Source organism: Zeus faber, assembly GCF_960531495.2.
Source record: "Zeus faber genome assembly, chromosome: 22".
NCBI classification, from domain to species: domain Eukaryota; kingdom Metazoa; phylum Chordata; class Actinopteri; order Zeiformes; family Zeidae; genus Zeus; species Zeus faber.
In genome coordinates this window covers 5,766,093-5,780,344 of record NC_137209.1, presented here as the reverse complement: position 1 = coordinate 5,780,344, position 14,252 = coordinate 5,766,093, and the positions used below count along the sequence as shown (strand labels likewise).

The window sequence follows — 14,252 nt, the reverse complement described above, 5'->3', positions numbered from 1 at the left end:
TCTGTATGCATTCCGTTTTTGTGACAGTCCATCCCCACTAGGGGGCAGTGAGTGACCAGAAAGTAATGAATTAGACCGGGGTATGTTACATTATATAAAGGCTGCCAGTAATATTTCACTCAACAAATTAGTTTTCTAAACTCCAAAAAAACCCTCTTACTACTAAATAAAGGCCAAATGACACGGTGAGTACCCAACTTAATTCTTTTTTTTTTATTCATTGTACATTCAAAACTTTCAAGAAAGAAACAAATTCCTAATTTCTCAACTAAAAACACAAAATTAAAACCTTAAAAACGCATCAGTATTTTGTAAGGATAAAGTCAACTTATCTTTTCCCTTAGATATATTGATTGAGTCGGGGAGCGGGGGAGGGGAGGGCACAGGGTGAGAGTAGGCGTTTCTTAATGTGGGGGGAAAGATTCAGTGCAAGGACGCTCTGTCCACAACACACCGACGCGTTCCGGAATCCACATCAAGGCCAACGAAGTCAACCAGGTGAGAAGCGCTCACCGCGTTATCGCCGGCACATTTCAGATTTTGAACAGGGAAACTTATCGATAATGAACGCCAAGGTAAGGGACACAATTCTCAGATCAAAAAAAAACCAAAAAAAAACAAACAACAAAAAAAAAAAAAAAAACGAAAACAATCTTTCCAACCTTTCGGAAAACCTCTCGACGCGAGGAACTGTACATTGAACACACACACCGGGGGAGGGAAGAAGAAAAAAAAAAAAAAGACTGAATAGAATGCTAAAACCGATGGAGGATCATTTTGTCTGGTCAGGGTTCTATTTCGGAGCGGGTCGTGATTACAGGGCCGTCTGCAGCCCGGCCACAGGAACTAAAATAATAGAGGCGGACTCGGAGCCGCAGGGAATGGGGGGGGGAAAAAAAAAAAAAAAAAAAGAGCTACAATTCTGAAAGGAGCCGACTGACCACCGCGCCCCCGCCGCCGCTGCCTCCCCCCCCCCCCCCCCCCCCCGCGCTGACGTCAAAAGCAGAAGAATTAGCAGCTCTAGGGATCTGGTTTCCTACCACAGAGAGAGAGAGAGAGAGAGAGAGAGAGAGAGAGAGAGAGAGAGAGAGAGAGAGAGAGAGAGAGAGAGAGAGAGAGAGAGAGAGAGAGAGAGAGAGAGAGTGAGCGAGGTCTGGCGAGCTAGGGAGGGAGAGAGAACGAATCCCTCACACTAGCCCTCTTACAGACTTCTAACCAGTTAGAGTGACAGGGCTTCTAATAATAATATAAAAAAAATAATAATAAAAAAATAAAAATAAAAAAAAAAATGACTGAAGGGGGCTAGATTAACCATTTCAATAAAATTATGAGAAAAAATAAGAAAGAAAAATCCTCCTATTGACCAGCGTGTGATCAGGACTATAATTGGAAATGTAGATTGGCTGTGGACAGACGGAGGAAACAGGTTTTCAAACGGGATGGAACCAGCGCGGGGCGGCGAGGGGAGCAGAGTGCCACCCCTCCGCCCAGTTTATCTCATCACCTCGGGCGGGTCCCACCCCCACCCTCCTCCTCCTCCTCCTCCTCCTCAGCGCCGCCGGTCCCTGGGTTTGCTACGGCTATGGGAGCGCCTCCCGCCGGCTCCCGCGCCGGCACCCCCGGAGGGTCCCCTGGCGGGCCGGTAGCCGTCCCTCCTCCTGTCGCCCTCCCGCTCACGGCCGCGCTCCTTCTCCCTCTCCCCGTCCCGCGCGCCCCCTGCTCCTCCCGCGCCGCCGCCGCCACCGCCTCCCCCCGCCCCACCCGCCGCCACGGTCTCCTTCTCCCGGCCCTTCAGACGCTCCTTCTTCTCCTCCTCTCGCTTCTTGTCCTCCTCCTCTTGCAGCTCCTTGCGCATCCGCTCGCGCTCCTTCTGCCGCTCGGCCCGGTCCAGGAGGCGCTGGGCCGACTGATGGAGGAGGGGAGTGCAAATCAATCATCAATCAACACATTTACGTTAGGGAAAAAAAAATAGCTATATAAAGTACGCTCAATTTGAAACCATCTTCACATTTTTAGAAAGCTTATTATTTCAGGCTTTTTACGGCTGAACCGCCTGTCAACAAACCGAGTCTTTTTCTTTTGACTCCCCTCTGAAAACCTTGCTTGTCATTTACGATTCGTAGCCATCACCGCTGGTCGTGTGTTTGTGTGACTGACCTGCTCCTCGGTGAGCGGGAGCCAGTAGATGCACGGAGCCGCTTTGGTCTTCAGGAACAGGTCGTCGAGCAGCTTGGCAGGGGGTTCGTCTGCTTTGTCTGCCACCAGGGCAGAGAGCAAAACAAAAAACAACAAACAAAAAAAACCAAAACAATGTTTAGTTTAGAGGGTTTGTCTTTCTGATGTCGTGTTTTTAGTTTGGCTTTTTGTGTAGACGGCAGTCACATCCAATTTTACAGCCAAAAATAAAACACAGGTTATGTTTCCCAATTTATCTTCCCAGAGACAAATGACTAATGTGTCGCCTACGCTGGAATCTGTTCTGCAAAGGCTCTATAAAAACAGCTTCCTCTGAAGTGCTCCAGCAGCACCCCCTGCAGGAGCTCCAGTCAACTATTCAACCCCTTTGAATTGTGTCCAACTGTATTATTGGTGATAAAATGTATCATATCTGTTTGTCCACCGATATTCAATATGAATTAACATGCTTCCCACTTTAGAGTGAGCGATCAATTAGGAGCGTAGCTTTACTCTCCACTCCAACTGATTTTACCCCCAAATCCTTAAACCCCCCCAAAAAAAAACATTGATCATATTGCCCGGCACTAGAACTCAGAACTTTTTAGAACTTTTCCCAGAACCTCGAGTGAGAGCACTGAATGAAGCACTGCAGAAAAGCAGGTAGTGTTTGACTCATCACAGCTGTTGATTATGATTAGGCTTGAGCGATGGTGCGAATTCCAGTCGCTGGGGGGCAGTGATTGGCGATATACAATCTTAAGTGGGGGGCCGCCCGCGCGCACCTGGTGGGGTTCGCTCGTGCAAGGCGATTATTATTATATATCTTTTTGGAACAATACGGAGTGGGACAGTCTCTTAAGTCAGTTGTGTTTAAAATTGTTGTTTCATACCTGCGGGAAACAGACGAAAAGTAACATATACATAATGATTGGGTATCGAGGTAGCGTATTGTCTGGCCAGGATATATTCATGAAGAATCATGAACATAGAACCTCCGCGCACCTGCGATGCGCGCACAGCGACTCCGCTGTGCTGCTCCATTTGCCCAGAGCAGAAAAATGCCCAGAACCGGAGATAGGGGTCCATGTGCCTTTTCTTTTTTTCTTGAGCACCTGCCCCTCTGTACGGGACTGTAGAGGGGACGTGAGACCCCATCACCAGTCGGTACTGGACAGCTCTGAGCGGAGAGGGGGAGGCCCCTCTGCCCGCGACTGCAAGTGGCAGTGCTCCAGGTGCAGCTACACAACAAAAACGTCCTCCTCTCACCCTTCTTGTCCGTCTTCCTCTCTTTGCTTTTGGCCCGGTCCCGCCGCCTCCTCTCCCGCTCGTGGGATCTTGATCGCCGCCCGTCTTCGCCGGGTCGCCCGAACTCGCGGATCTTGTCGCGGTCCCACTCGCGCTCACCCCGTGCGCGCTCCCGGCGCTGCATCTCGCGCTCGCGCTCCGCCCACTGGTCCCGCACGCCCGGCACAGCGCCGCGCTCCCGGTCCTTGTCGCGGTCGCGCAGGCCCTCCCGCACCCCCTCCCGCTCTGGCATCAGCGGGGGCAGCCGGTTGTAAGGACCCGGCGGCGGCGGTGGCGGAGGAGCAAGCTCCTCCTCCACTTTCTGCACCTTCAGGATGCCCCGGTGGAAGTCCAGCTGCCGAGCCCAGGAGAACATGGCGACCAGTTACAAAACTTTCACGAACACAATGCAATAGAGACTATATCTTATAAACAAGTTTTTTACCAACACATTCAATTTAACTTTGTAATGAAGGAGTTAATTGTCATCTTATCAAATTTTGAGTTTGAGCCCTTTTAGCCTGTACTCTATTTTACCATCATTTATTTGTGGACATGTTAAAGCAATGGCCATTTTCGATTTGAATTGGAAAAAATAAAAAGTTTGCCTGCGAAGGAGAGAGAAGTTTCATATCAACAATACAAAAAATACTAATAATAAAATCTATAAATGCAAGCTTTGATCAGAAAGGTAGTCCGGGTAAAATGTGTATGCAGATAGTGAACAGGCTTACCCCCAATTGACATGGATATGGTCCTTTAACGTTGTCAGATGTTTTTGCCTTGAGTTTGATATATGATGTCATTAACTATGACTAAGAATTTGGTGACTAAAAAGGGGGCTGGAAATCAATTCAAGAAAACAATTTAAGTCACATTAGTACCACAGACCTGTCAACCTTGGATATTTTGAGTTCCACAGCAGTGTAAGAGGGAGTCTCAATGGTGTTTGAGTGACTGGAGCTAAATGACTCCATCAGTTATTCACATCGTAGCGTCTCATAACGAGGATCATCACATCCTATTGTGAGCGACCACGACTAACTATACAAATTCATCTCATTAGGATATATCTATTGAAATGCACCATTTTGTAAAGTTACCGAACATGTTTACCAACTAGAGAAGCACTTATTGCAATTTTCTTTGCTGATTACTATTTCAGAATTTTTTTTTCTTTCCTAGTCTGCCTGCAGATTCCTATTTCAGATCTGTTGTACGTGAACGACAAATACATCCTATGATCTGATCACGCTAAGACAGCTGCACATACAGACTACCGCTGCAATTTTCAAGGTACCACAATAGTGAGATTGCTGATTTTGACAGTTTATTATTGTTCCTTATTCATTGTGGAACAATAACAGAACATGAAACTGTCACCGTTTCAGCAAAAATCAACCAGTAACTGGACACAACATATAACTAACATGGATATGTCCAGTTCAAACATCAAATGAAAGTCTCTTTCACTTTAAGTGCAAATATACAGTACATTTGTATTATGTTTATATGGTACTTTGCAAATAAATTGCAATCATTACAAAAAAATTATAATAATAAAATAAATGGCTGACTCTTCTCGCTCTGGTTCACTGGAAGTCCTCCTTCGCTCACCGTGCATTAAACCAACTACATCAAATGGAACGACTCGTTTTACCGAGTGACTCGTCAAGAACCGAGTCTCAAAGAAAAGAGTCAAACTTTTCATCACGATCGGAGCTCCGCTGTGACAGCGGTAGATACAGTCTGCGCAATGTCAGAATATTGTCGGGACATAAATAATCAAATATTCTTTGTATACCTTGAAGTACTTACAAACAGCTGACGTTTTATAAATTTTGCTCTTTTTTGAGCGTCAACTACATTACATTGGTATTGGGTCAGAGCAGTGGAGCAGTACAGTATCTGTGTGTAAATTTGACTGGTACAGAATCAGATAATACACCACACACTTCCCCCGTAGTTTCAGCTGGCATTTCGACTAAGAATTGCGTAGTTGGTACACAAAATGCGTGCAGGTTGGAAGGTCTGGTATTAGTCGTATAATATCAGTATAAAATGTTCCACTACTTCTGCCATACCAACACAGGCAGCAGCTATGTGTTGTGGCCTCTGCTCCCCTAAGGGTTTGTGACGGCGTTCTCGCGGTGCACTACCTCGTCCTGCTCGCTGAAGTCCACACTGAGGACTTTTGGGTTGCTTTGGGGCCACCTGACCCCATGCAGGGCGGTCCTAGTGGCCATGGCCTCATCTGTCGTGGTGTACTGGAAGAGATGGGAGGGGTGGAGTTATCCAACTGAGTAGAGTTCACTGCGGAAGTCTTCGGAGGAGTGATATTATCAAACACTGAGACAGACACGAACAGTTACTTTGGGAAGCAGAAAGTTATTTCCACTAGAAATGTATGTGGACGCGTGTCCAAAAAAACAACCAAAAATGTAAAGAAAATATAAGAACAAAGTATTAAACATACTATTGTATTTATAGAATATAGAGTAGGGTAAATGGATGTACACTATAGGTACGGCTCAATTTAATTTCCACACATCTGCACAATGACCGTAAACAAAGAAGTGCTGTATTTGGTTGCTTTGTAGGGAATACCGAAGAGACAGCCCCGCACTGAACTGAAATGCATCATAATCGCTCCCCCAAACACAAAATGATAGAATGGCAGATCGTGGGACTAAGAAGTTGGACTCACTGTGACATAGCAGTGAGACTTGATCTTGTCGATCCAGAAGCCTTCCTCCAGCATACTGCCCGTCCTGTTCAGCAGCTCCTTCAGCTGGTTCAGGGTGAAAGGTCGCACCTGGGAGACGCGTGGAGAGGGGGCCAGGGTCGAAGGAAGAGGTGTCAGTTTAAGAACCTCACGTTTACGACGGTTGATCAGATGGATTGGGATTCGTGCCTTGAGTGGAGCACCTGCCATCCCCAAAATGACCGATGGCCGTGTTGTGTTGGTAAAGCTTCTGCATTTTCCACAACGGCATAGGACAACATTCACTTGACGGTTAAAGTGTCCACGCTCTGGACAGACCCGCGTTCATAAGAACAGCTTGACGTCTAAGCCCTCAACGTAGTCAGAGGATGGTGAAATCAAGTCAAAAAAAATTAAAATACAACAAAAATCTAACCAGTCACTACGAGAGTATGAATTAAACTATCCCTAGCCTACACTCTCCCCCAGCCGGCAGCTCACCAGATTGCTGATGTGGATGATGGTGGACACTTTGCCGTGGGGCGGCGAGGGCTGCCTGGCTGTGCGGACGGGGTCGTCAATGGTGATGGAGACCCCGGATTTTTGCTTGCTGATGGACCGGCGCACTAGACTGTCATTGGGGGTGACTGTGGGGAAGTCAGAGAGCGAGGGAGGAGAGAGAGCAGAAATGGAGGGAGGGGGATAAATGGATGTAGGGGAAGAAGGAGAAGAAACTGAAACCAACAGCTAGGGCTGCTCAATTATGGCAAAAATCATAATCAAGATTATTTTGGTCAATTTGGACATTACGATTAGTTAACACAATAACTTATTAACTTTGTAAACATTTATTGAACTAAATGTTTTCTTTTTTCAAAACAGTGGATTTTCTTGAACTTTAAATATAATTCAAATGAAAAAAGAAAAGATTTGTAAATATAGATAACATAAGTATTTTATATACATTTAAATAAATTATATAAATCATTGTAGTTTGAGAACAGTTCCCAAATCTGCGCTCTATGATTATATGAGGGGACGTTGGGAGCGGACTGAGGGACTCTCCGACCGTGTCAGACCAGACGTCACTGAAAATCGCAGATTCTTTCCTTCTTTAACCAGTGTCCTAGTGTAGGGTTGGGGGATGCCAGGCTCAGGTCGGGAGGAGGGCGAGTTGGAGTTCAAGTTCATGTTTGAAGAAGACCCGCCGCGTCAGCTCTGGGGGGCCTCATCCGCGCTGCCCGGCCAGAGAGCAAGCGGAGGAGCCTCGGTGTCGAAATAAAATAGACTCGATCAAACAAATCTGCAGATCTGTTTATTGTTGCGAGGGAAAGCCAATCAGTTTGTACGATCTAATGCTGACCAATCATATCTGTCAATATAGAAATCACACACACGATATTTTAAGTTCCGACCCAAAGCAGACGGTTAATATCCATTGTTTAAAATATGTCAACGGGACGTCCCGATTAAGACGCACACAACTAGAAACTTTATTATTTATTTAGACCTACTTGCCATATTTTTGTTTTGATCCAAAAAATTTTTTTATGTTAATTAAAGCGGCTGCACTTGTTACTTATTGATCACGATAGGAAATTATTTGATTTCAAGGGGTAATATTTATTATAATATTTATTTTGTATATTCAATAAAAAATATTACACATTTACATGCCTTGATGATGTCATTCTCTATACAGCACGCTTATCAATTGTTTTTAAGCTCAATAAACACAAACAATATTTGACCAATATATATCTCTCCCATATGTCCGGGAAATGGAAATCTCCCAGGACATGTTGACCGGCACCCATTTTTTTCGAACGGAAACTCTGTGTAAATATATGTGCATAAATATGTTGCAAAATATGTATATATAAATATGTGCATAACAGTTTGGCGCAACGACTCCTTATGGTATTCAGATACGGACACCCCTAGTGAAGTCTCCTTTAGTGCCACATGGTACGGACACACCGCCGGCGCTCATGCTCTACAACGGCCTGAAACGGAGTGCGGCACAATAATAGAATTATCTCGATTATCTTGTTTTCGTAATCGTCGGAAGCGAAAATAAAATTTGAATAATCCTCCAGCCCTACCAACAGCCTTCCAGTACACGCTCCACAAGCGCAGATTATCACTTTTACAAGGCCACAATTTATGCACTAAATAAATAAATAAATAAACCAACAAACAGCACACTAGCTAACTGTTCTTTGCTTTCTGTTGAAGTGTCGTGGATTAAACTCACGCTGAGCACAGAAAAGAGGCAGCGGAGTCACATGCTGTTGTTCGTCGCCCCCGTTTCAAAAAAGAAAGAAAGAAAAAAAAAAAAAAAGCCCTTCACGCTGAAAGAGAGACTCGTTTGCTTCCTTGGTTCAGAATACCTTTCTTTGCCTCCGCATCCTGCTTGACCAGAGGCTGCGGAGCCTCGGCGGTTTCCTCCGAGTGGCTGCTCTTCCTCCGATCTTTCGAAGTGCTGCGTCGACTCTCCGCCTCGGTCCTCTCCTCCTCCTCCTCCACCACCACCTCCTCCTCCTCCTCCACCACCTGATTGCCTTGTCCGTTCTCCTGACCATCTCCCGGGACCACCTGGGGAAGACGTTTGCCAGTTGAACCATTTTGGTAATGTTGCTTTCTAGGCCAACAGCTGCCCGCTTGCACACTGGTTGCACACCGTTGTTGCTTTTTAGTTTCCTCTTCCCCAAGTTATTATTCATACAGTTTGTGAAGTTTAGTAAAGCAGTGAAATACACTTAAATTGAATTGTCTTTGCAGTTAAATTGATTACAATTAGCATTATGCCAAAATGTGATTTCAATAAGCCAATGGGAGCATTGCAGTAAACGGTAGCAGTGATCCTCAGAGACAACTATTGGTGGGGTGGGAACAAAACCCTGCCCGCAAAGCCATTACAAAATTGCAAAGTACTATGTCAGAGTGTTCTTGTGGCAGCTAGTCTGAATGACTTAGGAGAACACTCCGTCCTTTCAAAAAGCAGGGCGGTTCCAACCTGCTCTACCAGACACAAAGGTTCTCAATATTTCGGGATGAATGCCCCTCCTCCCTCATGCCAATGATGGTGATATAATCAACGATAATCTGGAGTGAGACCGCTTCCGACAGTTTTGCATTCTGAATACCGAAGTTGAATCACTGAGAAAATACATGATAATTAAAAGGGATTATGAGAAATAGTAAAGAAATTTAGCGTTTTCAGTTGTAGTGTTTTCTCTGCGTTTTGGCTTCCGTCCACATGCAAACGCCGTTTTAGTTCATGCAAAACACCTTCCTGGGTGGAGCTTAAAAAAAAAAAAAAAAAAAAGTTGTGTATTCGTGTGGACAAATTAAACAGAGCTTTTCGCAAACACTGATGTCAAGACTGCAACTTACATATTTGAGCATGTGTCAGGAACCTACGAACGCCATTGTGGGTGGCCGTCTCTCCATTAAGTTTTAAAGTCTCTCTGACTTTAGGAATGTGTCCATACAGTATTGTGTATGAATATTATGAAGCTTGCTACGCATGCTCCTAATGATCTTTTGTGGTGTTTGACATCAGACACATGTGACAAGTTCTATGATGTATTATCACCCCCTACTAACCTGGAACACTTACGTGAGCATTTTTAATTGTTATTCCATTCCCATTTGGGCGGAAATTTTCCAGAAAAATTACTTTTCAGAAATCTCCATCCAAGGGAGACATCCAAGTTCAAGGTGACCAGACATGTTGCCCTCCTGACCTGTGTGACTGTGCGTCTGATCTTCAGCCCCTTGTCCTGGTCGCCCCGGCCGTTGTCCATGCCCTGACTCTCCTCATCCCAAGAAAGCTGCAGCTCCTCGGGGTGCAGCTCCACCACCGCTTCCTGGTTCACCTTCATGTCTGGGATCAAAGACTAAAGCAGCACAGCCACAACGGGGGGGGGGGGGGCAGATTTGTAGGGAAAGGGGAGGGGGAAAAAAAAAGTGTAACTGGTTTTGGTCATAAGATTTGAGACTTTAGAATCTTTTTAGTGCCACTTGAAATTGAATCAATATCTTATTTGGGGTCAAATACAATGTGGTGGTATCCAGACAGAATTCAGGGTTTTATTTTATTTAATCGATGCCAGTGTTTCCCAAAGTTTGCGCCGCGGCCCCCTGGTGGGCCTAAAGATACTGCAGGTGGGCCGTGAGAGGTCATTTACAATAAATAATAAATGTTCAATTCTGTAATTAACTTTGCAATGACCATAAAACAATTTTTAAATATTTACATTTTAAAAAGTAATAAGAACTAATAAAACAAAGCCATGAGATTTAAATTATGTGTTATTCTTCATTTATCGCACCTATTGTATTTTTTTCTTAACCCTATTTAACCCTTATTTGTTTCTTTACAAATTGTTACATGTATGCGAATGGATTGTTAACAACTCTGCAATACTGTATCCCCATGTTCACATAGAATTGTTCTATTCATGAAATTGAAAAAAAAATTATAGCGCAATACTTAATCTAGTCTTGTGCGTCAGAGTTGTGATTCAAGGTTTGGGTGGGCCGCAGATTTTCAGATTTGAAGTTGGGCCGCAGCATTCTTAAGTTTGGGCATGGCTGATCTATACCATTGTATTCTCTGCTGAACTTTGGAAAATAGATGCAGACAGAAATACGATATAATGCTTTGACAGTTTCTAGTTTCAAGTATTTTAGCCCAAGTCCCAAGCAAGCCCCAAGTCAGTCACTTTTTAAAATTATTATTATATCTTTTTTCTTTTTTAAACCAAGATAAAGCAGTCTTATGCTGAGTTCAGACTTGGTGATTCTGGCCTGATTTTCCAGTTGCAGACAGATTTTTGGAGATGGCAGAGCAAAAGCAGAGTGTGCTAGCGACGAGCGTGTAGTGTGAACTACTCACGAGATTCCTTCGCTCGCCGAGCACTCACAGATGCTGGCGAGACATCGAGCCGGTTTAATATCTGGTCGTGTTGGGAGTGACGCAACGAGCTACAGCCGATGAGAGCAGGCATGGGTGCGTGCGTGTAGGGGGGGGTCATTTCCAGAGCCAATTCCCACGTGTTTGTCACAAAAGCGTAGTTTGGCGACCCGACAGACTCGTCGGGGGATTCCTCCCGGTGAAAGATCTTGTTATGTGTGAACCCCTGACGCCGATCGGTCATGTCGTGTGCAAATCACAAGACTGCAAGATTCCCGATCACAAGACAGAAAGTTGTGTAGCGTGAACAGTACAGAGATCTGATGACTTTGAAAGTCGTTTAGTGCGCCTATTGCATTACCTACAGTACCTGGTATTTGAAGACAAGGCATTAGTACCTGTCTAACAACGATATTATTGGCCAATCTAACCTGTTCAAAAAAGTATGACAATGAATTGAATTTGTATTATAATTGACATTCAGCTAAATAAATGTAATCAAAAATACAAATAACTTCATAAAAGCTTATTTCTGAATTTCTTCTCAACCAAAAAAAAAAAAAATAATAAATAAATTCCACTTTGAATACTGTTCAAATTTTAATTTATCTTTAATTTTACCTTTTTATTTTTTTATTTTTTTAAATGGAGAATTAAGGGGTGTCATTCCCAATGTGCGCCCGCATACTGGGAAACGTCACACTGACACTTGTAATGTGAACAATGGCAATGTCGAAAATTGTATTTAATAAAATATTTAAACTGAAAGCATAACAAAACACTAAGTCATTCGAGTCATCATGTCTCAAGTCAAGTCCAGTGTCTTTAACATCAACCCCAAGTCGAGTTTCAAGCTATTTTCTGTCAAGTCAGGTTCGGTTGTAAGGCATCAAAACACTGACTTGAGTCCAAGTCACAATGAGGAGTCCATATCTCCGCCTTTTATTAGTCGAGACAAATTCTGACTTCTAAGAAAAGGGACCTTGATAAAGCAGCTCGACCCCAACGTTTATTTCGCCATCATCGCTTAAGGAGCTGGGAAATATAAGAAGATTCCCTTTCCGCGGCGCGCGTCTCGTTTCCCCACCTTCAGTGAGTCCGTGGTGATGCTGATGGACGGCTTCTTGGCGGTCACAGCGGTGCTGGAACCCCACCTCCTCTTCCTCGCGGCCACGCCGCCCGTCTCCGACTCGCCCGCCCCGCCCGGCGCGTCCACATTGCTGGGAGGCGTCTTGTTGCCTGCTGGTGGGGGTCAAGGAGAGGTCGGTCGTCAGTGGCAGCAGAGACAGCATGACCGTCCACTCCCGTTTGAGCCAATGGAAAAGGAGGCGTCTCCGTGGCGTCATAACACCGCTTACAAATCTACACTTTGGATTATGTAAACGCTACAGGGTGTCCCCCGGGACTTGTGCGGCATCTCGGTGCGGTTGGACAGTGATGCGCGTAATCTGCAGTTTATCTGTATAGATGGGGCTCAGCACGCCGCCCCCATGTAAAATAGTTTCTAACATCTCTGGTTATACCTCAAGAGAAAAGAACGGCGAGACCAAAAAGCGTTCTGCATGTAAACTGTCCTCAGTCTACTACGTCTGTCATACCTCTTATACCGTTACAAGTGCCACCTCCATATCAACATGTATGTACTGTGCTCTTCTTCCCTTTTCTAGTTCCCTTAGTCTGATGGGAAACATCCTGAAAGGTCTAGCTTTTTGAAACGAATACATACCAAGTCACAAAAGGCCAAATGATTGACTTCCAAATAAATAGAGGTTTTGGTTTCATGCGTGGCATTTAAAAAAGGGGAACAATGCATGAACCAAAATTATCTTTACCCAGGTTACAACTATTCATTTCTGACTTAGCATTGGATCGGTGAAGTTTTAAGGTTGAACAATCTCACTACGGTACAAAAAACAACAGTACAAAGAACTTTCATTCTAACTAATTCCAGAATTAATTAGAATACTGTACTAATACTGTTAGTACAGTATACAGTATACGGCCAGTAATACTGTAGAGTGAGACCGCTTGCAACCGTGTTTGCCGTGATGCTTTAACCTTCATTAAAGTGTCTGTTTGAGAACTCTGAAGATAGCCAAGTAAGGGTTTTATTCCATCGCTTTATTGCTACCACAGGGCATCATCTTTTAGAAAACAAAATGTGAAGTCGGGTTCAATTTCATTTTAAAAAAGGTAATTGAATTGAAAATCCACCGAAGGCATGCAAGCTATGCAGATTAGGTGCTTAAGATGTAAAGTTGAGAGAGGGCTCGGGAAAAATAAAATAAATCACCATTTGCATTTCAAATTAAAGCATGATATATTCAAAGTATGCACTGCTTCTGGCGGTCATGCACAATTCATAGGACTCATTCTGCTTTCTGCTCTTGGACATCCAGCATGACAGTCATAAGGCCCTCACATTGCGGATGCTAGAATACAGCTATATCTGACTTTGTTAATGTGCAATAGAGAATAAGTCTGCCTATTCCCTGATAAGGACAGACAAACTTGTATGGTATACTCACTGGTCAAGGAGATCTTGCGAGTGGCAAAGGCCTTGGGAGTTGTGCTCTGGAAGGAGAGGAAGGGAGAAAGAGAGGACATACAAAAACCCCAGGGGTGTGGGGCAAGATGAGAACAGCAGACTGGACAAGATGAGCAAAAACAGAGGTGGGGGAAACAGACAGTGGAGGAGAGGGAGAGGTTGGGGATGTACAAAGACAGAGGCCTGGAGGCTCAAATTTGGTTGAAATTCAAAAAGGATGGGGGGTCTGTTGGGTTTACTTCAGAGACCGGGCGTGCATTTCTGCCATCCACCTCTGCCCATTGATGCAAACATCAATTACTAAGTTAATGTACCGTGTGTGTTCGTTGAAAGTAGGATTCATGTTCTCTAATGACAAACAAAGTACATAACATTCAATCAAGGCAAGAGGAGGCCTGTTGATGCTCTAAAAGGGAAGTGTTTTTATGTGGTACTTCAATATAATCTGAACAAGGGAAGAGGCACTACACTGTAAAAGCGATGTGTGTGTGAGAAACATTGATTTATTAATACTGCTATGCTGGTCCTGAGTTGCTCAGTTAATCCCAGAGGGTCAACAGATAATACTAACGGTTCTCCAAGACGCCACACACACGCACGCACGCACGCACGCA

General features: G+C 44.4%; 1 protein-coding gene across 1 annotated transcript in view; it reads right to left on the bottom strand.

Annotated features, from left to right (window-relative positions):
• Positions 1 to 1,549: 1,549 nt before the first annotated feature.
• The window catches only part of acin1b (apoptotic chromatin condensation inducer 1b), a gene marked incomplete at its 3' end in the record, with an annotated part of 34,289 nt that continues 21,586 nt past the window's right edge, over positions 1,550 to 14,252 (bottom strand). Inside the window, exons 8-18 of the mRNA XM_080023144.1 lie at positions 13,619 to 13,664; positions 12,178 to 12,332; positions 9,919 to 10,071; positions 8,723 to 8,764; positions 8,560 to 8,686; positions 6,668 to 6,813; positions 6,170 to 6,277; positions 5,622 to 5,729; positions 3,445 to 3,817; positions 2,158 to 2,255; positions 1,550 to 1,906 (exon numbers count right to left, since the gene is read on the bottom strand). Coding sequence (XP_079879270.1) covers positions 1,550 to 1,906; positions 2,158 to 2,255; positions 3,445 to 3,817; positions 5,622 to 5,729; positions 6,170 to 6,277; positions 6,668 to 6,813; positions 8,560 to 8,686; positions 8,723 to 8,764; positions 9,919 to 10,071; positions 12,178 to 12,332; positions 13,619 to 13,664 — 1,713 coding nt within the window. The remainder of the gene's footprint in view (positions 1,907 to 2,157; positions 2,256 to 3,444; positions 3,818 to 5,621; positions 5,730 to 6,169; positions 6,278 to 6,667; positions 6,814 to 8,559; positions 8,687 to 8,722; positions 8,765 to 9,918; positions 10,072 to 12,177; positions 12,333 to 13,618; positions 13,665 to 14,252) is intronic.